Source organism: Silurus meridionalis, chromosome 27 (genome assembly GCF_014805685.1).
Source record: "Silurus meridionalis isolate SWU-2019-XX chromosome 27, ASM1480568v1, whole genome shotgun sequence".
NCBI classification, from domain to species: Eukaryota; Metazoa; Chordata; class Actinopteri; order Siluriformes; family Siluridae; genus Silurus; species Silurus meridionalis.
This window is the reverse complement of record NC_060910.1, coordinates 6,483,131-6,508,023: the sequence shown is the minus strand read 5'-3', so window position 1 is coordinate 6,508,023 and position 24,893 is coordinate 6,483,131. Positions and strand designations below refer to the sequence as shown.

The window sequence follows — 24,893 nt, the reverse complement described above, 5'->3', positions numbered from 1 at the left end:
TCTAGTAAGAAAAAATGACTTCTACATATACACTCGAAAGTACAATTACTTATCCTTTCAGTAACTTTCACATCTAAAACATTATTATCCATAAATATTATAGTCAATTTTGTTTAAATTAATCAGTGATTTGTATTATTATCAGTGTATCACTGTATTAGTGCCTGGCTTGCTCTTTTCCTGGCTGTAATGGCAGTAGTAATAAGGCAAGTATTTGGAAATTGATGGTAGCTTTTACACTTTTTTCTGCGTTTAGATTAAACTGCTGATTGATAGGTTGTGAGTACTAATCCCAGCATTACCAAGCTGCCCCTGTTGGACCCTTAGGCGATAACCTACTGAGATACAGGAAATGTAAAATTCTTTCATATCAAATGTATAACTGGATAATTTGATCACATCCTACACATACAAATATTTCCATAACTGCAGGAAAACAAAAAGCCTATTAGTTGTAGAATGAATCACAGACCACTATTATATCAATGGATATCAAACTTGCAAAACACGAATCCATCGCATCTCAACTGTTTAACGATCGTTTCTCATTGCTGACGTGAGTGCGGGCTTTTCCCTTAATCAAACAGTACTGCTTGCTGCCCTGCTTTCACAAGGACCCCCGCAGTCTGTTCGAAAGCTGGCCCTAAACCCACAGCAGCCTGAGCCATGCCAGCCGTCTCCCATTCAAACCTGCATTCACAGCCGCTGCATCTCCATTAAGATGCGAGAGTCATAGCGGCCGCATGAAGGCTCTTTCACAGGCCTCTCCTACTGCTGGCAAACACCACCGCTGTTTGGTCTAAGCTGCTGTGGTTGGCGCGTTGCACTCCATTCCAATCAGGAAGAAGTTTCATTGTGGAAAATTTGAAACCAAGTCTTAAAAAGAAGACAGCTGGTTGTGCTCTGTGTGTGTGTGTGTGTGTGTGTGTGTGTGTGTGTGTGTGTGTGTGTCTGTGTCCTGGGCAAAATAAGTGCAAGGGCATCCTCAGTCACAGCCTGCCAGAGTCCTAGGGTTAGAAAGTGAGGCTGAACCTGTAGCTGAGTCCGTGTCCTCCAGCAGGAATGATTATTTCATGGGGTGGATGCTGCAATTGAGAAAGCTGTGTTTGGAGCGCTGGAACGGTTGACCTGCTTGGCCTAGATGAAAGCAACTAGCGGCACGAGCAAGGTGAAAGTGTGCTGCCTGCCTGCATTGCTAAGGACGACTGAGGGAAAGAGTGATAAAACACAGCATGGAGGTTATGATCAAACCCACATGTAGTGCTGACAGAACATTTCAAGGGGGGGTGGGGTGGGGGAGTGAGGGATGGGCTTTTCATACACACGTCTGGAATAATAGACACATTTTTTTGTTTTAAAAAAAGCAGCTCAAATTGGAATTAAAAACACACAATGAGATTTTTTTCTCTAATAAAAACCTCAGCCACATTTGTACATGGTTTCAAATTTAATTAAAATTTCCTATAAAGGTTTCGCAAACTGGTCAAATGTGATTTAATGTGTTCCCATCAGTCGCTTAATAATGCTTCTCGATGTTAGCAATTTGCAGAAAGCACAACTTCATGGATGAGAGCCAGCATCAAGAAGGCAGGTGGGGGAGGGGGATTAAAAAGAAAAGAAAAACAAGGCCTGAAGCGATGAGACGACGGTATAGCTGCTTCTTTTGTTAAAAAATTCACCTTGTGCCCCTGGTACCGAGTACGCTGAACACATTCAGAATGTGGACAGTAAAAATCTACACAGTGCTAGCTAGCTGTGCAGCTCCTACTGCATTAGCACACACCACCATTAACGACCACGCAACAAATGCACCAGCACTGCTATACAGCTAATATGTCTATGTGAGAAAATACAACAACGGTCCAATAAAACAGATCGGTGTGCAAATCAACATCCATACACAACCACTAAATTAGTGGCATCAAATCTCGGATTTGAAAGCTCTGTTTGGATGCTCTAAAATAAGCTCCAGCCAACGCTGCATTTCTACAGCAATGTCCTGCAGCAGAATGACAAGCAGCACAAAGTCAAGCTCAGTATGCTTATGTATGCACGTGTCATGGGTACTCAAGTAGCTGTATGCTTCCCAGACACATCACACTTCTAATTTTCCCAAACATCCTCCTCTGACCTCTTTTCACTCGCTTCTATTGGGCCAATCTCTGCCAACTCGGAAGGGAGGAAGAGAAGGAGAGAGAGAGAGAGAGAGAGAGAGAGAGAGAGAGAGAAAAAAAAAAAAAAAAAAACACTCTCACCGGGACCAAACAATCCCAATCTAATTTACTTTTTGAGGCCAGAATATGTACATGTGTTAATGGGAGAGCGGAATCAAATTAACTATAATTAGTCGGAGCGGAGGAGAGCGGCGAGCGGTGTCGGGGCGTGTGGGAAACACAAGAGCGTGCTTTATCCTTTTCTCCCCCCGGCCTCATCCTTTAACAGTCTTCTAGCCATCCGACATTGTCTGTACACGTCACATACGGTTTGTTGCTTTTAAAATGTTGCTGCTTTATGACGTCTAAATAACTGGACACACACCCCAAAACTACATTTGAAATAACCCAAAAACATGTTTTTTTAAGTTTTATGTCCTCCTTTGGTAGCTAAACCCAGTGTGTGTTGCTACTTGAGTGCAAAACTAACATACTGCTAAAGCTGCCAAAAACTAAAATTAATGTTTTTAGCCCTGAAGAAAAATTACATGCTGAACTTTATTATTGTCAAAGAAAGAAAGAAAGAAAAGAAAGATATTGATACTGACATTTACTTATGTATGTGTATCAATAACTCCCACTCTTCTTGAAAGAGGTTCCACCAGATTTTGAAATGTTCACATCTGTGTTCATCAACCACAAGGGTGTTCAGGTAAAAGCGGGTAAAAAGCAGGTACTAATGTAGGTGAGGTGAGGAGGCCTGGGGTGCAGCCAGCATTCCAAATCATCCTATAGGCATTCAGTATGGTTGAGATGAGAGCTCTATAGCAGGCCACTCAAGATCTTCCACTCCAACCCATGTAAAGCAGACCTTCATGGAGCTGGGGTATTGTCATTCTGTACATCCAATACAATTGTGGTAATATTGTGGTAACAATTTTGGGGAAAAAAAAAAAAAAGTACATATGGCTAGAAAATCAGGTGTCTCTTATGTGTGTGTGCACATGCTATAAAATATAGATTTTTTTAAAGCATTAAAAATAATGCCAACTTTAAACAAATTTTACAAGCAAGCTGAACTGAATGAAAAGGAAAGATGTGAGGTAGTACTTGAATAAAGCAGGTCTGGATTTAGATGTCCTTGTCTCATTTATTATCTTATGCAATAAGCAGTAGTCCACACACTGATCCATTACCTGTAATGCACTTAAGCGCAGTGCAAAAAAAAAAAAAAAAAAAAAAAGAAGTAAAAATGTGTATTCACTGGCATCCTTCACTAAAGCAGAGATGACACACTTTCCCCTCCTCATCCTGACTCTCTGTGCTACATGAAAAGACGCCTCCATCTTCCAGTATCAATAAGCGCTGCCGCGATTCTCATAGGAGTTCCAGCAGGAACGTGCGCACTGAAATACTGAGTCACAGTAAAATCAAATAATATTATAATATGCCTATGTACAGAGAATAGCTCACATATATAATGCTCATAGAAGAGAAAAGAGATTGGGCAGTTAGCATATGAAAGTGTACACTTGGGAATACGAGGGAGCGCTTCTGAAATTCAACAGTCTTAGAAAAGCTTTGGATCTAAAGGGTGTATTTGAATGTGTGCGTGAGTGTGTGTGTGCTAGATTTGCACGAGTAAGCGTTGTGCACTATGGCAAGGAGATACGACGATATGATATCAACACCAAGATAAATGATCTTCGATGTGGCAGAAGTACCAACAACGATACCCTCACCAGCCACTTTATTATGAACACTGTAATCTCCATTCAAACAACTGGCTGATGCACATCATTCAGCTGCTGTTCAAGCTTCTCTGTTCATATCAGAGCATCAAAAAGAGGAGATCTTGCAGGAGAATTTGTTTGAGCTTACAGGAAGGCTACGGCAACTCAACCACACTTTACATCCGTTGTGAGGTCTGCTGCAGGTCAAAATGGGATTTTATTTCACGAGATCACCTTCAAAATGTTCACTGAAAAAACATATGCATGATGAACATTAAACTATACACAGATCAGTCATAACTTTGTGACCACCTGCCTAATATTGTCTTGATCCCCCTTTTGCTGCTAAAACAGTCCCGACCCATCAAACATTTACACCATTTACTTCATCAGAAGTTTAAGCTACAGGAGCTACGGCCGCCCGTGTCCCTGTCGCTGGTTCACAACTGTTCCTTCCTTGGAGCACTTTTGATAGACACTGACCACTGCAGACTGGGAACATCTCACAAGAGCTGCAGTTTTAGAGATGTTCTGACCCAGACGTCTAGACGTCACAATTTGTCAAACTCGCTCACATCCCTACTAACAGGTGCCATTAAGAAGAGATAATCAGTGTTTTTCACTTCACTGGTCATAATGGTATAATGGTATGCTCATTTTTATTTAACCCCGGCAAAAATCCATACTCTGGACAAAAGTATACAAACCCCTGCCATTTCCAGCCAGTTCTTCCCCACACTTTTACCACATAGTAGGAGGCACAAAATCATACAGAATGCATGACAATGCCCTAGTGCACAAAGCCAGCTCAGTGAAGATATGAATCACAGGGGTTGGAGTCATCTCGAGTGGCCTCCTATAGAGCTCTGACCTCAACCCTGTACCTATACCTTTGGGATAACTGCACCCCCAGGCTTCCTCAACCACACATACATCAGTACTTGACTTTACTAACACTCTTGTGGCTGAATGAGCACAAATCTCCAAAAACACACTCCAAAATCTAGTGGAACATCTTCCCAGAAAAATGGAGGTTATTATAACAGCAAATGTGAACTGAATGTGTACAATCTTATAGTCAGGTGTCCACAATTGTTTGTCCCTGTGCATGTGGTCTTTACATTTTTGTTATTCACTTTATTTATAAATAAATTATTTTCTGATTTTTAATGCTAATTGGTATATAATATGATACAAATATGTTTTAGAGCTCAGTAAGGCAGCATTTATGTGATGGGAAAAAAAAGGAATAGGGTTTGAATGTGTGTTTGTGTGTGTGTGGGTGCGCTAACCGGCATGGCGCAGAAGCATCTTGGCGATATGCGTGTGCTGGTTATGCAGGGCATCATGCAGCGGACTTACTCCTCCCACCTGGCTGTCCAGCTGCAGGTCGGGGCAGTGCTGCAGTAGAGCCCTCACACACTCTCCGCTGCCATGGTTACATGCTTCATGTAGGGGAGTCCAACCTGCATGGTCTACACAGGTGTTCTGGATTATTTTAGGATTGGCAATAAAAACAACTCCCTCCAAGTTCACCAGCAACACTTTTATTACAATTATAACAATTAATTCAACTATTTTTAGGTTTGTAGTTAAGATTGTGGCGCTGATTGGGGTGGGAAGGGGGGGAATTTAACCTCAGCAAATGATCAGCTTGAACTCAATTGATTAGCGAAGGCGGAATAAGATCAACCTACTGTACAGTCTAAGAACAATCTATAGTATTGATCAACAGGAGCACTGAGGGGGAAAAAATCTATTCACACTGTATATCAAATAATTCATATATTTTTTTCAGAAACAGACCTGACCTATTGAGCAACAGCGCTATATGATCTTCCAATGTGCATGTCTTAAAGCTCATTTGTTCAACAGTTCAACAGCTGTTTGTTGTATTTTTTTCTTGATTTTTCTCATAATTACCACTCAATTGTTATTACAATTTTTCTATGGAGCCTCAAAATCCTGAAATGCTCTTGTAACCTGACAACCTTCAACGATTTCATTCTGAGACGCTTTTCATTTTCTCATAAGAACGTGGTAGCTTATTAGGTAAGGCTTTTTTTTTATCTGAAGGTTGAGAGTTAAAATCCCAGCCACACCAAGCTTCCACAACCGTGCCCCAGTGCATGGTCCTAAACCCTTTAGCTGCTCAGTTGCATGAATGAGGTAAATGTCTCTCCGAATAGGCACGTCTGCCAAACGCAATAAATGTAAATGATTATTCCAATCACATATGGTCAGCATGAACCCATTTATCTTTTGGTTTTTACACTTGGCCTCCACCTGCAAGTTAAGATTTTACGCTACACACAACTATCTGATTGGATAACTGCATGAATGAGCAGGTGTTCAAGTTCAAGTTTATTTCTATAGGGTTTGTCACAATGGACATTGTCTTGAAGCAGCTATACAGAACTTAAGAATTAAAGGGAATTATGTGTATTTATCCCCGATGAGCATCCTGGGGTGACTGTGGCAAAGAAAACCTCCCTAGAAGAATAAAGAAACATTGAGGGGAACCAGACTAAACAGAGGAACCCATCCTCATTTGGGTGATATCAAGGGTGTGATTATAAGTATTATAATATTATCAATAAAATCAATAAAAAACACTGGAGAGAGCGAGAGCGAGAGCGAGAGAGAGAGAGAGAGAGAGAGAGAGAGAGAGAAAGGAACTACCATGAGTACCGGAGTGTGTGGGATTGAGTAATGTTCTTTCTACAGTCTTATACAGTCAGTTGACTTTGTGGAACCAGGAGCTACTGAGCAAATCATAAAACAGCTCAACACAGGCGTATATGTGTATAGGCATTTTTAATAGAGTGGATTGGGGGAATGGAGCATTTCTATTAGTGGCAATACAGTTCTGATTTTGCTGTGAAAAACACAACAAAAAACAAATCCTGGTTAAAAAAGAGATTACGTCTTCCCAAATACTAAGATGCATTAAAAAACAAGTCAGAAGATAAAAACATGTTAAGGTTGCAGCATTTATTTCTCAGCTGTTCTATTGTTTATAAGTTAGACCTGTGGCGTATACCTCTCGCTCTCTCTGGAAAGAATCGTTTATTCTCTAATGAGGGAAGGGTGTAAGGGAGGAGAGAAAGGAGGAGACCTACCTTTAACATTGGCATCTACTCCGGGCAGGCTGAGGATCTGCAGCACCTTCTCCACCTGATCCCTTTTGCAGGCTTGATGCAAGAGAGTCTCCCCTACAAAAAAAAAAAAATAGAAATCGAGGAAACTCACACACAAAAGAAAGATTCATTGCTTGGAATCAGGGTGCGTCTCCTCGACAGCATCCTAAATGCCAGGAGTGCAACCAGAAAAGCGAGTCTAAGGTCCCGCAATTTCTAAACGCACGCACAAAATATTACAGCTGAACTGAAAATGACCTCAATTTTCTAGATGAGAAAATCTCTGATGGGGTGAACTCATCCTTTTCCTCTTTTCACTCCCCCCCCCTCAACATTAGCTCATGCGCACTGCATACGCTAGCTCGTACCCCAAAGTTTGGGCGGGGGGGGGTGGGGAAAGCTTCCTTCTTTCTTCCTGTCCATATTGTGGAGTTACAGCAGGTTATAATGGTACACAGCTCATGCACAAAGCCTGAAGCCCAATGCAACAGGACTTTTCACTCATGCCGGGTTCAGGAACTCTGCTGGGAATCGCAAATGGACTCATGTGACACACAACCGGAATAGTACAACACCACCGACCGACCTCCAAAGGCTTTATATTTACATTTTTTTTTTTTTGGGCTATTCACCACCCCCTCTCCTGCCACCTCTTCCTCTTCTGATACAATATGAATGAAGAATATATTAGAGGGTGTGCTGAGGCGCTTTTTTCATGTATGGCTGAACTTCACAAGAAAGTTAAAGGCCAAGCATGAGTGCCTCTGTGGCTGCCAGCATATTATGCCAGTGCAAAGCTGCTAATAAATGCTTTACTAGCTCTCACCAGGGCGCCTGCCTCTCTGCAGCTTTGGCCCGGCTCGATAAAACCCAGCAAAGGGCGGAAAAGAAGAAAAGCAGACACTGCAGACATTGCCCTTTCTTCTAGATGGAGATTTAAAAAAAATAAATAAATAAAAAAAAGGGATGCTGCAACCCCTTTAACATCAAGACGTCTTTGCTTTTCAAGAGGCGTCTTTCAAGACGGATCAAACACAAAATGAAGCTTTTATGGGAAGGACCATGTATGGCTACAGTTGGAGAAGCATCTATGTAGAGTGTGTGTAGAGTAGATTGGATGGAGGGGGTGTTCTGGAGGGTGGTCTGCTTGGTGTGCATCAAACACCAGCTGTTAAATAAAGTGGCAGTGCCAACACAGAGCAGCCCATGCTGAAGCCTACTGCAATGGAGTCCTGAATCCCACCACAGGAAACAAAGTCACGAATTATACTAATGTTAGCATCGCAACCAGCGACGGTTCACACTCGTTTACAAAAATTTAACAACCTTCAGGCAGGCTGTTTAACATCCAGTGGAAGCGCGTATCTAAATTCCAAAAAAGCCGAAAAGGCTGATCTCTTCAGCTGCCGATTGAAAACGATGGATCCGGTGGAAAAGTGCAGCCAAAAGCCAACCAGACAAATGTGTGAAAATGATTTCTCGAAAGGCTTACAGGAGGAGGGGAAAAAACAAAACCAAAAAAAAAAAAAAAACCCCACAAGCTAATTAGCAGTAGATTCTAAAGAAATGAAACAAACAGAAAGCAATAAAACTATGACTTAATGAGTAGCTTGGCATCTCAGCTGGTCTGGGCTTGCAGTGGTCCTTTTTTCTCCACCTAATAGGCTCTAAAACGCAGTGATTAAACGTTCCTTAACTCCCAGTGTGTACACATCCTCACAAATGCCAGGCCCAATCTTTGCCCAGTTAAATCATTTTAATGGCTCCAATTTGGACACAACGCCTCCATTATAAGGATAATTGCATACTCAGCATTTACAAGCATGGAAAGGATAAAATCTGTCCTGTCCTTTTCTATAAATTCCCCAACTAGCCGACATTTCGCTCTTAAGTAGAGATGTCAAAAGTGTGTGGGGTGCTTTTTCTTTTTTCCCCCCCTTTTTTGGAGCACTTTTTTTGCTTGAACAAGGTGTGACGTTGGGCAATGATGGATCGGAGAGATGTAGGTAATGATTTGAAGGAAGCCATTTGTCGGTGTGGAGTTATGGTATGTTCTTGTGCAATTAGAGCATATTTCACATAAGTCACATCAATTCAAGCATAGTTGGGAAATTATTAGGGAATTTGGGTCTTTTCGTGAAACGACGGAGAAGCACAACTTCAATGTTTAGGAGCATGCCTTGGGAAAACATTGTTACGCCAAAAGCAGTTACGCTCAAATGGTTCAATTGTGTTTTATTTGAAAATGCCTTGTAAGTCTTCGCAACGAAGTGCTTTCCGCTTGCCAAATGTTCTACAAAACGTCCGACGAGAAAGTAAATCCGACATTTATTGACATTCTGCTTATTTGGGTTACAAAAATAGCACATTACCATTTATTGATCATACTGGTAAAAAGTCTGACCTGTGTTTATTTGGAAAAAGTCTTTGGATGCCATGATTCTTGGATTTTTTTTTTTAAAAAGCACATAAATCTGATCAAAATTGGTCCGGTGCTTATTTGTATATTGCTTTTATTTATTTATTTTTCCTTTCACATATTGCAAATGTCAAGATTGCGATAATGTGCTACGCATCTGCACTTCCAAGTAAATCCTCCAGACTTGGTGCCTAAGCCAGATAAGTTCAGAGTGCATTCAGTGGGCAGACAGCTCAGGATGAAGTTAACAAGGCACCACGGACCTGCACACACTGCGAGAACCGCAGCACTGCCAGAAATACAGCACATGGCTGAGAGCCTGCGGACGAATCATCAAAAATTGATGTCCTGCACATCAGTATAGGGAACACGTAGTTTAAAAAAAAAAAAAAAAGTGGGGAACAGTGCAAGGCAACGAGCTGTACAATCTGCAGGGCTCTCTCTCTCTCTCTCTCCCTCTTTCTCTCTCTCTCTCTTTCTCTCTGTGCCCTCCCCCTGCTCACTGTTCTGGCATGAGGCTATTTCTGATCAGGTAGAGAGATGATGAGCACTGACACCTCGGCAGGTTCACTCAGAGTGCCAGCTTCGTAATTACCAAAACTTCCAGCCATGAGCAGGCACTCACTCTCGCCCTCTACTCTACCTTTCTCCATCTCTCTCGCTCCCACTTCACAGCAGAATCCTAATTGCAGTGTTTAATATTCCTAAACCGGAGATCTGACAAGTGTTGTTTGTGTGTGTGTGTGTGTGTGTGTATTGCTTTGTACTTCTTTCTCCCTCCCACCTCTCGCTCTCCTCCCGAAGCGAAAGCACCGAAGGTGCACACGCACCACGCGGAATGTAAATGTCAGTGCCGCGGGTTACGGCGCGGGGCGTCGTAGGGAGCTTTTGACTCCGAAACCGACGTACGCTCTATTAAAACAAAAAATGGATGTGCACGCAGAGGCGGTACATAAATAATGACTGTCTGAGAGGTGTTCACTTCAAGGTCTGGATCAAGCAGTCAAATGCAAACGCTAGTGCATGACAAAGCCCAGAGGTGATCACGGTAATGATTCATAAACTTCAAGAATAAAGCGAGGAATCCAGGGAGTCTGCAGGTAGTTTAAAGTTAAATGTCATACTTTTTAAGATGCCGTTCAATGCCCCTTCAGTCCGATGCACTTTCTGATGCGATTTAAAAAATGTGCAGGGGTAAAATATATAAAACTGTTATACTAATAAAATACACATTTTAAATAAATAAAAAAAATTCATCACAGAAAATACAGAATGAAGGGATATTCTGTAGAGATCACACCATCAAAACATATTTTTTAAATTGAAAATCAATAAAAATAATTACTATACAACTCTGTATTATCCAGTGTATGTACGATATGAAGTCAATTCCAGACCTTGGAATAATAATAGTAAAATTTCTTGATTGTAGAATAAAATAAAATATACATAACATTTTTAATTAGGCCAAAGCAGATACAAACTTTTAATTTAATTTTTTACTTTTTTCTTATTAATAATTTAGGGTAAAATGTTTGACCAATAGGAGACTTGGACACTTTTGTTGATTATTTGTACAAAAAATAAATAAATAAAATGTACACATCCCTGTTACAATTGCAGGTTAAATAAATGAAACCAAGATAAATCCAAATAATTTGATCCAAAACTCTGAGGAGAAAAAAAAAAAAAAAAAAAAAAAACGGCTTTCATAATAAAGTCTGCGACTTCTCAAAATTAGTCAATCAAGCTCAAATATATATTAAAAAAGTAACGATCATGCACCTGTCCTCAATAAAGAGGATTAGCTACACCAAACACCTACACCTTCTTGAATTCAACTGACTGCTGAAGCCAAAGTCCAAAAGTCTCCGTCTGGGATTAATAAAGTGATCGATCGATCGATCTATCTATACTGTCAAAAGGTATCGATCAGGAGAGAGATACAAAAGAGTTGTTCAAAATACTAATCACTTCCTGTCTAGAAGAATCTCTCATCATGGCTGGAAAATATTGAGTAATCTTAATGGTGTGTGACTTTTCTGATGCAACCGAGGTAGGTCTACCAAGGAAGGCACAGTAGGAAACCAAGGTAGACCGTGCTTTTTGGCATAAATTCTTTTCTTTCAACTTATCATCTTAAAAAAACTAACACATGGTGGTGGCAGCATCATGCTAAGAGGAAGCTGTAGAGGGAAAAACGACTGTTCAATATACACTGTTTTAATCCTCTAATTTGACAGGATGTGTATCATTTAAATGTGTTTATATTTTTATATTAGCAGTATTTAGTATTCTAGCAACAGTCCCTTTGAAATTGTTACTACAGTAGAAGTAGAAAAAGCGGAAATAGCAAACGATGCATTTTCACTAATATAATTATTGACCTAAAACATAAAAAGGTTTGGCTAATTGGGAATGCATTGTTATCAGTAGGTGTGGCTTCATCATGATCCATTTTTATTCTCAAGACAAAACTGAACAGTTGATTTGCCCATAATGGTCTGAAATATAATCTCCTCTATAGGAATTTCTTATATAGAAAACTGCTCTATAAAAGCTATATATTGCATTTGAATTGTGCAGTTATAACTAACTATGAGCAGAATCTCTGAGATATTACATAAACCTTTTTTGCCACAAAACCTGCAGGTCTGCATGAGACATCTAGAAATGAAAAAAAAAATGAATAAAGGTTTTTAGAATTTCCCAGTCAGAATGCCATTAAAAACCAGTGTAAAGAACTGAAGAGGCACAGGAGAACCCCCTGCAGAGATTTAAAGCATTTTTGCACAGAAGTGTGCAATACACACTTGGCAAATCAGGATAAGTGATGTGTGTAAACTCTTAACCATAAACACTGAGTGCTGGTATTATGTTGACGTCTTTTGTTGTAACCAGGTAATTGTAAGCTTTATCTTTCGCTTGCAGTTTCAGTAGAAAAGTGGCTTGTTGGTAATTTCCAGGACTTTTGCCAGACATTTTTCCTTCTGCAGACTTTGGCTTTTGCATGCTTCTAAAAAGCATCTGAAAGCTGGTTTATTAGTTAACAAAATATGAAAAATTCCAGTCTGTCTTTGTATGATTGTTTCAATATGGATGTGCCTGACGAAGAGGTGGAGGATGATAAGGATGAGTGCTTACCTGCTATATTGACTCGACGGAAACCTTTCGGCATGTTGTCCTTCACCAAGGCGGCGCCGCCCACACGCTTTTTCTCTGAACACACACATGAACCACAACTTTTAGACAGACAGAGAGAGAGAGAGAAAGAGACGGAGAGAGAGGAGTAGAAAAGCTATATGTGATATGATTTTACTGCCACGCAGCCTGCAAGATCAAGAACATATACATCTTACATTATAAAACCAGCTCCAAAACACCATACTTACACTTACACACACACACAATCACTCCAAATGGATCCTGAGGTATCATTAGATCAGTACCACTGCCAGAGAGCATCTTGTCAAGCCAAAGTGGAGGCCTGGGCATCAAAGTGTGTAATTCCTTTTAGAGGCCCATAACTAAGGCCCACACTGGGACACTCTGTGGTGCCTCTTATCCACAGGGACAGAGCTGAAGTCCTGAGCAGTCTATAAGAAAGCTGGCTAAATGGGCTTGTGAGTGCTCTTCCACTGTGGGCAGGATTGGGCCGGATGGAGCGTCTCTGTGTTCCTGTCTGACTCGCTGCTGGGAGACACAGTGATGGTGAAAGGACCCTCATGCCGAAGAGGACAAGGAAATGAGATCCTGAGTGGAGCGAGGCTATAAATGTGCCGTGCTGGAGAAAAGCACTCGCACTTCAGACATTTACAATGCAGTTTCTTCAGTCCTAACCTGACAAATATCAAACTAAACGGTAGAGTCAATGTTTAAAGAACATATGGGACTGATATCATAATGAATTTAGCGAATTCACTTAATCAATTGGTTAAACTGAGTGACACTGCTTATTTGGATAAAATACATACTCAAATTACACAGCTTACTAAAGACCTAAAGACAGGAGTTGGTGCGGGAGGTGGCAGAGTAGAAAATGCTGCGATTTACTATTCAGTGACTTCATACAGTGACGAGAATGAACAGGATTAGAGAGGAGTTTATTAGAGAGACTTACGTGAGGGTTAACGTGAATAATACTGATTATCTCTTCACCACGGCACCTGTTAGTGGCTGGGATATATTTAACTAGCAAGTAAACATTTTGTCCTCAAAGTTGATGTGTTAGAAGCAGAAAAATGGGTGAGCGTAAGGATGTGAGCGAGTTTGATGAGGGACAAATTGTGATGGCTAGGGTCAGAGCATCTCCAAAACTGCAGCTCTTGTGTGATGTGTCTGGTCTGCATTGGTCAGTTTCTATCCAAAGTGGTCAGAGGAAGGAACAGTGGTTAACCGGCGACAGGGTCACAGACAGCCGAGGCTCATTGAGGCCCGCCACTAACAGACCAGCTACTGTAGCTTAAATTACTGAAGAAGTTAATGCTTGTTCTGATAGAAAAGAGTCAGAATACCCAGTGCATCACACTTTGTTGTGTATGGGGTTGTTATGCCTGATCAGTGTACATACTGTATAGTTTATAAAGTACTATAAATTGTATCGTTTTGCTAAATAACCTACTGTAATTTGTTAAATTATTCACAAGTATACTCCCCCATACTGATCAGCATCCTTTAAGATTCCTGGGTCGACTTACCATATTTTTACATTATGATGGAGTCATTGGAACACATATCCTTCCCAAGTCATGGACTACATGTATATAAAAAAGACGTTTTATACATTGAGCTCAAATATTGTATAGGTATAGACACTTTACAAGTATTTTTATATCCTGTGTTTTCAAAAAGGCTCTAGACACCTGCAAAATGTTCTCTCCTTGATCCACACTTTCATTCAAAACACTGTTGCTTATGGATTCAAATACGGATACGAATGGTCATTGAAATCACTGCCCGGACCTCCAGACAGAGGCAACTAGGATTTTGGATGGAATTTGTTCGTAATGTGCCAATAATACGTGCTGATACTGTATGCCTCAGAATTATTTTAGCAGTGTTGAGCTTCAATCGTATTCGTGAGGGCAGACTACTAGAGGTAAACAAAACAAATCTGAAACAAAGTTTCTGCACAAAAAAAAAATCTGCAAAATGCACAGGACTCACACAGAACACTGCACGCACAGGACAAACGCGCACCCACTTCCTGCTAGTGCGACACAGTACCCACCTAGATTTTTTTTTTTCCTTCTTCACCACATTTTCTTGCAATTTAGTTGCCAATTTCCACCCATTAGCTAGATCTTTTCCAGCACGCTGCATGAAAAAAATACTAGTTTATTGGCCCTGCCTGTGTTTTGTTCACACATAACAGCGTGATTCTTATTCTCAAGCCGAGCCCAGATCAGAACGTGAGGAGCCCATCTCTCTCCATTAGCCATCTTAACCCTGACTAATATCTCATGATGAGGGACAATGGCTCCATTACCTCTCTCTTTCTCTCTCTCTTTCTCTCTCTCACACACTCACACCACTCTCAGACTACCTTCACTAGGCCCGAGATGTATGGGAGACGTTCTAATAGTGCCTGTGATAGGTTTTATCATTAGTATTATACCGTAATAATGGCTCACACAAGACTGAAAGGACAGAGGAACAATGGAGAGGGCGACTTATCTGAACATAATTAAGGGTAAAATTGTTTGATGACAGACACAGGCAAATTCCAAGCATGAAATCTCAATAGTGAGGATTGTATTTGGGGTACAAATACCATGAGTTCTGCTCCGAATCAGGCCTAGTGTATAAATGAATTTCATTTAAGGAGAAAAAAAAAAAAGCCCTGTTTCTCTTTTCTGCCAACTCAAAATCACTTTCATGGGGGCCATATAAATTGACAATGAGAAGCACAGAGGATTTGATATTAGCAATATTCGTACATACGAGCTGGTAGCAAAAGGTTTTGACACTAGTTTTGTAACAGCACAAGGCTGCAAGCACAGTCACAGGAAGCGCCGACCTTCATAAGTCAGTGTGCCAAAAGACATCGTCCTGTGTACATCGGGAGCTGTGCAGCTGCTGCTATTCTGACCACGTGTGTTACCACGTCCACGATGAAATCGCAGACAGCAGGTTAGTGAACAGCAAAAGAGAAATTCTGCATTAAACTGCACAAATCTGCCACAGAGATATTTGAGATGACAAGGTTGCAGGGTGCTGCAATGAGTCGTTTGAGGTGTTTTGAGTGGCACGCGTGCTTCAAGAGCGGAAGAACATCGCTGGAAGACGACAAGAGACCAGGAAGAACTTAAACGAGCTCTACCCTCGTAGATGTTCAAAACCATTCGGTAACTTGTGCATGATGATCGTCGGAGACCAATTCAATACACTGCTGCCATTGTCGGCATGTCATATGGAACAGTCCAGGCGATCATCACGCCCGATTTGAACAGGTTGGACATGGCCTGTTTCTGCCAAGTTCTTCCCCATGCTGCTGCCCCAGGAGCAGAAGGAACACCACTTCAAAGTCTGCCAAGAACTCTGTCAGCGTGCCGTGGCCGACCCGTCCTTCATGTCGAGGATCATTACCTGTGCCAAAACTCGGGTGTACGGGTACAACCCTGAGATGAAGCAATAGTCTTTACAGTGGAAGAGCCTGTCACTTGCAAGACCGAAAAATGCAAGGCAGGTCCGCAGATCGGCCAAGTGCAGGCTCATCGCCCTTTTCGACATTGTACATAGAGAATTTGTCCCCAGACCATCAATAGCAATCTCTACTGATTTTTTTTCTACTGGTTTTAAGGCGTCTAAAAAGAGAACATTTGGCAAAAGTGACCAGACCCAAACGGAGCTAGACTTTGAAACTTTAATACCTGTACATCTAATCAGCCAATCATGTAGCAGCAACACAATGCATAACCTCATGCAGGTAAAGTTAAAGAAACTCGAGTCAAAAGAAAAGGTGTAATTGTTGGAACTTTCATTGTGGTGCCACAGAGGCTGGTTTGAGTATGAAGTTTCAGATATTACACGCTTCCCTGCAAGTTTGAGGTGAACAATAACCCTTTACTGCATGATTTTATGCCTTGCACTGCTGCTACATGACTGAATATTTGCATAACTACAGGGACAATGGTGTACAGTGGTCTGAATAAAGTGATGATATACACAAAGCTGAAAAAGTGCACATCGGTAGACATGTCCTTAAAATGTTTTGAGTTTCTGAACCAGGAAAGGCAACGTAAAAGCGTGTGACTAGACTCTGGTTCATGTGTATGTGTTTTAGGTTAATTAAAACTAAAATTCATCCAGAAATTAATTGTATCTAGCTAGAATTCCTGGCAAACAATCACTGACTTAACAGACTTCCAGGAAAGATGAGGTCAATGACAATTTATCCAATGACATGCTGATGACTTTTGAACATGTTCCAAAGTGAAAAATTAATCAGCTTAATGAAGTAAAGAACAGTGCAGGATGTGGTATTTTATGTACGATTCTACAGCAGACAGAGAAAACACACACACACACACACACACACACACACACACACACACACACACACAAACTTAGTAAATGTAACTTCCACCAAATCCATTTGTAATATTTGTAATATGTCCCTGTTTGCCAAACCCTGTTTGAAGGGACCTTCATGGCACAGGTGAATGAATGCATTCAGAGAAATTTTGCCTACAAGTTTGAATGATGCAAATAGTAAACATTATTAGTAAAGGTGTGCTGGAAATCTGCAGTTTTGAATGTAAAATCAGTACATGCCTGTGCTCACTGAGCAGACAAGTAAACATAGTCAGGAGTATGAGGCACAGATAAATAGAACTATAGAATCTTATTTCCATCTGCTGCAAATTCTTGCCTTCACACAAACACTTCCTCCTCAATGATCTACAGAGGTCTGTTTCTTTTTGACCCATATACAGTACATACATACACGCATACATTTCGATATATAAATATATATATATATGTGCGTACAAAACTCACCCCGCATTCTGACTGTCTGAACTGGATGCGGTGGTTCTCTCAATCAGCTGCTCAGATGAATGCCTGGATTTACACCCACACAGCTGCCCCAGGGCACTCAGGTAGGTGAAAACCTCCAAATGCACAAACACTGCACTTTAATATCCCTCATTCTTCCTCTGTATCTCTGGAGATATTTCTTTTTAAATTACATTCAGCTTTCACCATTTAACAAATTAAACAGATTATATGACATTGCTATCAAATGCATGATTCAGATTAGTCAGAAAGTGTTCATTAACTTGCTATAACAGAAGTTCTGGCAGCAACAAATCAGACATTACAAACTTTTACCATATTACAATTGCACATTAATGTGTTCGATCTAAAACTTCATGGAAAAACAGGGACTTTTGTGCCAGACATTGTGACACTTAATAAACAGATTCAAATGTGTATAATTGATTATTTTAACATCAGTGATGTGATAATTGCAATCATGTGGCTAAAACGTATTTATATATTAATGTAATCTAAAGCTTCAAGGAAGTAATATGTTGTTGTTCTTTTTTATGCAGGGAATCGTGGTGAAATCTGGTTATAAGTGGGGGACTAAAAAAAAAACAAAACAATGCAGAGCAATAACAGGGCAAGACCTAAAAAATAAAATAAAATAATAATTACTATCTTGTGGAGGGAGAGTGTCTCTGACCGGATGATCAGGCCATTTCTAGAGCAGATGTTTCTGTAGATTGCATCAGCAGTGAGCATCCTGAGCCGGTGAGATGGGAGGGCAGGAACCAGCTCCCTCAGAATGTCTGGATGGAGGTCTAAGGGATGATTGGAAGGTAGAAAGAAAGTGCTGTCTGTTAATAACACTACAGTCTGAAGAACACATTTGATGTAGCAAATCCCAACAAAATCAGATGACATTAAAATCAATACTCGGCTAAGTGTTGCGATGAAGACGTTCTCGCCGGTTTTAAGATCATTGCCAGGAATTGCACACTTGACAGCTGTTGCTCGTGGAGTTTCTGACGTTTACTCCATTTATCACATTCACTTCTAAGCAACATGTTGGGGAAAGCTGATCCAAAGTCGATTGGCTTGTTGCAGTACATTCTTATTTCTAATGTATTACCTTGCATACCGATGCTGCATCAGATATTGCTGATAGAGGGAACTTTTCTCGAAGAAAACTGAATATTTATGAAAGTAGTTTCGGTCACTGGTTTGTAACAGTCGAAAAAAAGTTTTTTTACATTTTAGACTTCAACAGTAAAAACAAAGAAGCCGTTTTACGAACACAACGTTCCAAAACATCAAATACATGAGGGACCTTCGAGTCAAACCGGGACTTTTCATTTAATTAATTGGTGTGTCCTATTACTGATAGGTGGCGCACATGCCGTGGGCCGGTCCGTAAACCGTTAATCGAGATGAATGACAACAGTGTTAGAGCATGCATGGAACAGCGTGTGGTTATCAAGTTTCTTGTAAGATCTACAGAAGACTTTACGGCGATGAAACGATCACCCGCAGTAGGACATCTGAATGGTGTAAACGTTTTAAAGATGGCCGTACGTCCCACGTTGACAATCTCGATCGTGGTGGTTCCCAGATGACACAGTGAAGCAGACTGACAAATGTTTCTATGCTGAATCTTTCCAGGCGTTAGTTAGATGCTGGGATAACTGTATAAATCCTGCCAGCCTTTATGAGCTAATGTAGCATAGTCATTTTCTTTACATACACTATTTGGACAGACGGTTTGTGAACATCTGACCATAAAACTATATAATGGACCAATTCCTATTGTCTTGAGTCGAGCTCAGAACTCTATAGGAGATCTTTCACTCCAACCCATGTAAACGACATCTTCATGGAGCTGGCTTTGTGCACAGGGGTATTGTCATGCCTCCAAATTTGTGGTAACAGTTTGGGGAAGAAACACATATGGTGTCCCAATACTTGTGTCAACACAGTGTTTGATTGAATTGTGTTCAAGAAAGTGATTCCTGGTTTAATCCTGGTGGAAAAAATAAAATAAAATATGCCATATATAATATCTAGTGTATTTTCCAACAATAAGGCTTTGATTCGAGCACCACTGCTCCTGCGAGATGAAGCAATGCTTGTTACCTTGACACTGGATAGCTATGTACTCTGCAAAGTCCTGAAAGCCATTCTGCACTATCAGGCTGTTGTACCGAGTGTGTTCCAAAGCCCAGTACTCCACCACTACAGCCAGGATCTCCTGAAGCGTACCCAACACTCGCAACCTCCACTCCTATCAAAGCAAACACACAGCACACGGTCTCTCACAAACCAGCTGATACCAAAATAACACACATTTACATACATGTACCCTCCACGTCGATAGAGTCAACCATTAACAGCAATCAGGAACTAGAAGTGGGAAGTAAGAAGTTCAATTTAATACCTGAGAGGAGTGAAGAGCCCAGAGTGTGGTTTCCACCAGCAAGTCAGCCAGCTGCCGCAGGGCTTTCGAGCTCAGCTTCGTCGTCTCCCACACGCCCCAGAACATGCTGTAAAGCACGGAGCCCTGCGAGCCTGCCGCACGCCCACTACACACAGCACAACACCGACTCAGAACCTTTGTCATGACCGACGCATTTTATTGTGTGAAAAGTGCATTGTGTGATGTTTAAAAGTGTTTCTCGGGAAAACTAATCTCACATAAAAATCGAACAAACTGGGCCGAAATATTTCCCAGCAAAAGACATAAAAGGTCCCTTATGTTTTTTCTAGACCTGAAATTATATACATTATATTGAAATCTGCTTAGCATCGACCCTTTAAAAGCCAACTAAGTAATTATTTTAAGAGAATAAAAAAATAGCATTTATCAATAATAAATTGTTCGAGTCGTATTGCATTTGTTTAGCCACTGCTGGCTTTAATCGATCACTGATGCAAAACTACATAGTAATTTAAATCTATTTAAAATGAACTGTATTATTGAAACAATATTCTGCATAAGTTCTTTCTAAGCAAATGCATTCATTATGTTTCATTCCCTTCTACATACAACACAGTAACCCTTTCTAAATGCACTTCCTGCTTTCCCAAAGCCTGCTTAACAAATGCTAATCCTATCTAGCTAACAACAGTTTTAAAGCTAGCATAGCTTTATAAAAAAAGAAAAGAATGCATATAGCAACCAGTACAGGTCTGTTTGATTTGATGTGTTTTCTTGTGTTCGTTTATGTTGCTTTATGTAGCACATTGGTTTTGGAAGGTTGTTTCGTTTCACTGAAGATTTTACTGTGTATTTAAAATAATAAAAAACACGACTAAAGCAGTAGTATGGAGTAGTATTTTTCACAGAATGCTCTAAAGAACAAACAAACAAAAAAAAACTAATACAGAAGTAATCCAATATATTTGTAATTTATAAGCTAAATGATTCCACATCCCTCAAAGTGACTAAACCGTTTTATCCTCTTACGTTGTGGCCATGCCGTGCAGCTCCAGCTGAAACAGCCTGAGAAGGAAAGCTTGCAGCTTTCCATGGAAATGGAGAAGCTCTGTTGAGGCGGGACTGGGCAGCGAGTGACAGGTCTCTGTGCTCCCCAAGCAAAACCTTAAAAACCAGAATGTGCAATTCGGTCACAAATCATGGTCGATATTCAATGCACCAGAGTCAATAACAATTAAAATATAATTACATTTGCAGTTCAACACTTAACCGAAATCTAATGACAATGTTCTTGGAGAAATGTAATCCGATTCCGTACCTCACGGACGTTTGTAGGAACGACCACGCCGGGAGCGTTTTACACTCCGGACACTGCAGGATCTTCAAGAAGTACTTGACGCTCGCAGGACAGCGCCACGTAGGGTTATTACACAGTATGTCATTCAGGACAATGTTCAACAGGCTGAGAAAGTACGGCTCTGCTTCACCCTGCGTGTGGAGGTACATTTTACAGCTGTTAAACACTATTTTAACCCTATGCACGCTATGCACATTGATTTGAACTAGACGAATGCATACTAAGTGGAGGAAAAATAAAAAAATATCACTTTTGCACTCCAAATGGAATCGTATCGCAAGGTCTTAACGGATTCCCATGTCTTTCTAACAGATTGTTTAGTGCTGAGATCCCCGACCACCTGACCATAACCAAGTGCTGAGCTGCTACAGAGAGTTGCAAGAACGTTCCGGAAATAAAATGCCACAGCCCAAGTTGATGTACAACGTACTTGCACTTACATCTTTATAGGATTTTATGTTAATTAAATTGTTATATAAGTAAATGATTAAAATGTTCTGCAACAAAACCAAACTGGTCCATGGCGTACAAATGGGTTGGTGCCACTTGTGTGTGTATATCCTAGGTGTGGAGATGGTGTGTGTACATACCTGAAGGGCATGCTGCATGCACTCACAGAGCACCGAGACTGGAGGAAGCACACCGGGGTGCAAACAACCCCGCACTTCTTCCAGGGCCTGGGGGAAAAGCCCGCACTCCACTATGCTTTGAACATTACTGAAATCCACCGCTGTGACCTGCACAGAACAAGACACAGACAGAAAGAGAGAGAGAGAAGAGACAGGAAATGAGAAGGGTAGAAGAACAGCAGGGTCAGCATGGCTACGTCAGTCAGATGGGTTAAAGCAGTGCAGTAAAAGCCACAGTGACCACGAAGCAAAGAATAAGGACAATCGGTGTTTCTTTAATAGACGTGCCAATCACAAGGCCAACAATCAAAGCACCCTGTTTAAAATCAGGTGACTTGGATATAATGTATCCTTCAGAAAAAAAAAAAGGAAGTGACTAATAGAGCTAGAAGTGACACAAAGGAAATTGAATGACCCGAGCCGCTTGATGAGCCAAATGTTCATTTCACTTTGCTGCCAGAGAAGCACATGTTGGACGTATTAATATGATTCTGGGGAAATTTTTATTCACCTGTGTTGGAAAGACAGGAGTGTAGTAGGCACAAAACCCAGGCACTTTCAGCAGCTTTCTTTTCTGCACCTGTAACGAGAGGTGACCGTAAGGTCGGGTACTAATGGTTGAATTCGGATTGTCTTTTGTGATTCAAGTTTCACAGTCAGGAAATTGCAATTAGAAGTAATTATTATTAAACTACTTAAATGGATGTCTGGATGAATCAAATCGGTATTTACCTCCATTCTGGTGACGTAGTCTTTAAGTGTTTCCTCAAGCATCATGAGAAAGGGATTATTAGTAACTTCCATTGGCTCATCCTTCACTGTTATAGATGTGCACTGCGTGACCTCCGGGTGAACACAACTCGCCTGCTGGCTCACTTTGTTCGAATTAATGGAGCAGTTCAAACCAGAGCACAATGCCTGTAACAGAGCAAGAATGCAGCGCTTACAATCAGGTGATCACACGTGCGTCTGATGCAACACTGCTTCAACCCATTGATATTCTATTTATGAATGAACAAACAGTCTATTCGGGCTATAAAGAAAAGTCTACACAGCACATCATGTATTACTGGGAGCGATGTACATGAGGAACAAAGCATTACCTGATTTACTGTGTTCTTTAGCAACTGCCAGCAAATCTATTTTGTGTATCTAGACAAAGGTCTATCTATATATCAGGAAAAAACATTTGTCATCTCTCTATCCATCTATCAGTTTGTCATCTATCTATCTGCACAAATGTTTGTCTTCTATCTATCTATCTGGACAAAAGCTTGTCATCTCTCTATCCATCTATCAGTTTGTCATCTATCTATCTATCTATAGATAGCTATCTATCTATCTATCTATCTATCTATCTATCTATCTATCATCTATCTATCTATCTATCTATCTATCTATCTATCTATCTATCTATCATCTATCTATCTATCTATCTATCTATCTATCTATCTATCTATCTATCTATCCAAAAGCTTGTCATCTCTCTATCCATCTATCAGTTTGTCATCTATCTATCTATCTATCTATCTATCTATCTATCTATCTATCTATCTATCTATCTATCTATCTATCTATCTATCTATCTATCTATCTATCTATCTATCCAAAAGCTTGTCATCTCTCTATCCATCTATCAGTTTGTCATCTCTATCCATCTATCTATCCATCTATCTATCTATCTATCTATCTATCTATCTATCTATCTATCTATCTATCTATCTATCTATCTATCTATCTATCTATCTATCTATCATTTTATTCCACATCAATCCCCATTTGGTGTTATAATAACCTCCACTCTTCTGGGAAGATGTTCCACTGGATTTGAGTATACTTGTGGTGATTTGTGCTAATTTAGGGAGAAGGGCAATACTAAAGCCAGGCACTGAAGTGAGGAAGCCTGGGGTGCAGTCAACGTTCCAATTCATCCCAAAGGCTAGAACTGGGTATCAATCATTGTCACTCCAACCGATAACTAATTATTTCCTTATATATTCCAGAATTATTCGATTCAAATTAACTTTGACAACAAACAAACAACATATTTTGTCTAATTTCCCATCCATTAAAGCTTCAGAACATCTTTCATTTGAGAATTTACTGCTGTGGTATTAGAGTAACATATTAACCAGTGTAAAGAGTAAAATTTACCCCAAAGAGATGCTCAGCAATGTAGGTGATGCTGAAATAAGGTGCAGCGAGTTTCTGAGAGGTATCGGGTTGTGCTTTGGTTAACACATGTGTAAGAGTTTTTGTGGCAGATGTAGAAGTGCAGACCACAGCCTTCCCTGCTTTCAGTATTCTGCGATAGAGAAAGTGAAAGAAAACAAGAGAGATATTTATGTAGCAGCTGAAATCCTTTTGATGCCATTCGCACAATAAATAAACACAATTTTGTTTTCCAGTTCTTTCAGGTCCTCACCTTTCAAACATGGCTCTCCTGACATGGTCTTCAATCTCAAGGTAAACAACCCAATCCTATTAGGGAAAGGAGAAAAAAAAAAAAAAAAAAAGACATGAAATTTCTAGATTGCTTCTCTGGGTAAATTATGCAACACTAGATTCCTGACCTGAAAAGCTCCAGACATGATGCCTCGGGCAACTTTCTCCCTCCATTTCTGAGGAGGGTTCGCAGTCACAGGAGCGTTCGGATTAGCTGTGAAGTTTAACTCGTACGAGGCTTCGGGTAGCCATGCTTTGTGTTTCACGCTGTCCAGAACATACTGGGGGGTCACGATCCATTTCCCTAAAACACAGAGCATGGAAAGGTGAGTAAAAAAAATAAGGAAGTAGGATTAAAGCAGGGGTCATCGACCTTTTATAAACTCGGAGCTACTTCAAAGGTTTTGAATAATATACCTTGTTTGATAGAAACTTCCTGAATAACAAAGTGTCATGGCTCCCCTTTAATAATAATATAATTAATATTCATATATTTAACCATTAAAGTAATAATCAGGTCTTATTCCAACCTATGACTCACATTGGCAAGAATTTGAAAATGACGGTATCACAGGAATGTCTGTTATTGGATAA

At 40.4% G+C, this 24,893-nt stretch overlaps 1 protein-coding gene across 1 annotated transcript in view; it reads right to left on the bottom strand.

The window, feature by feature from the left end:
* Positions 1 to 24,893, bottom strand: part of slf1 (SMC5-SMC6 complex localization factor 1) — a 38,064-nt gene that overhangs the window by 9,330 nt on the left and 3,841 nt on the right. Inside the window, 16 exon segments of the mRNA XM_046842137.1 lie at positions 5,179 to 5,361; positions 7,009 to 7,101; positions 12,590 to 12,637; positions 12,639 to 12,664; positions 17,447 to 17,559; positions 18,110 to 18,255; positions 19,568 to 19,715; positions 19,869 to 20,013; positions 20,898 to 21,032; positions 21,187 to 21,356; positions 21,816 to 21,962; positions 22,366 to 22,434; positions 22,587 to 22,772; positions 24,009 to 24,159; positions 24,280 to 24,335; positions 24,428 to 24,603. Of these exon segments, the coding sequence (XP_046698093.1) occupies positions 5,179 to 5,361; positions 7,009 to 7,101; positions 12,590 to 12,637; positions 12,639 to 12,664; positions 17,447 to 17,559; positions 18,110 to 18,255; positions 19,568 to 19,715; positions 19,869 to 20,013; positions 20,898 to 21,032; positions 21,187 to 21,356; positions 21,816 to 21,962; positions 22,366 to 22,434; positions 22,587 to 22,772; positions 24,009 to 24,159; positions 24,280 to 24,335; positions 24,428 to 24,603 (1,992 nt within the window).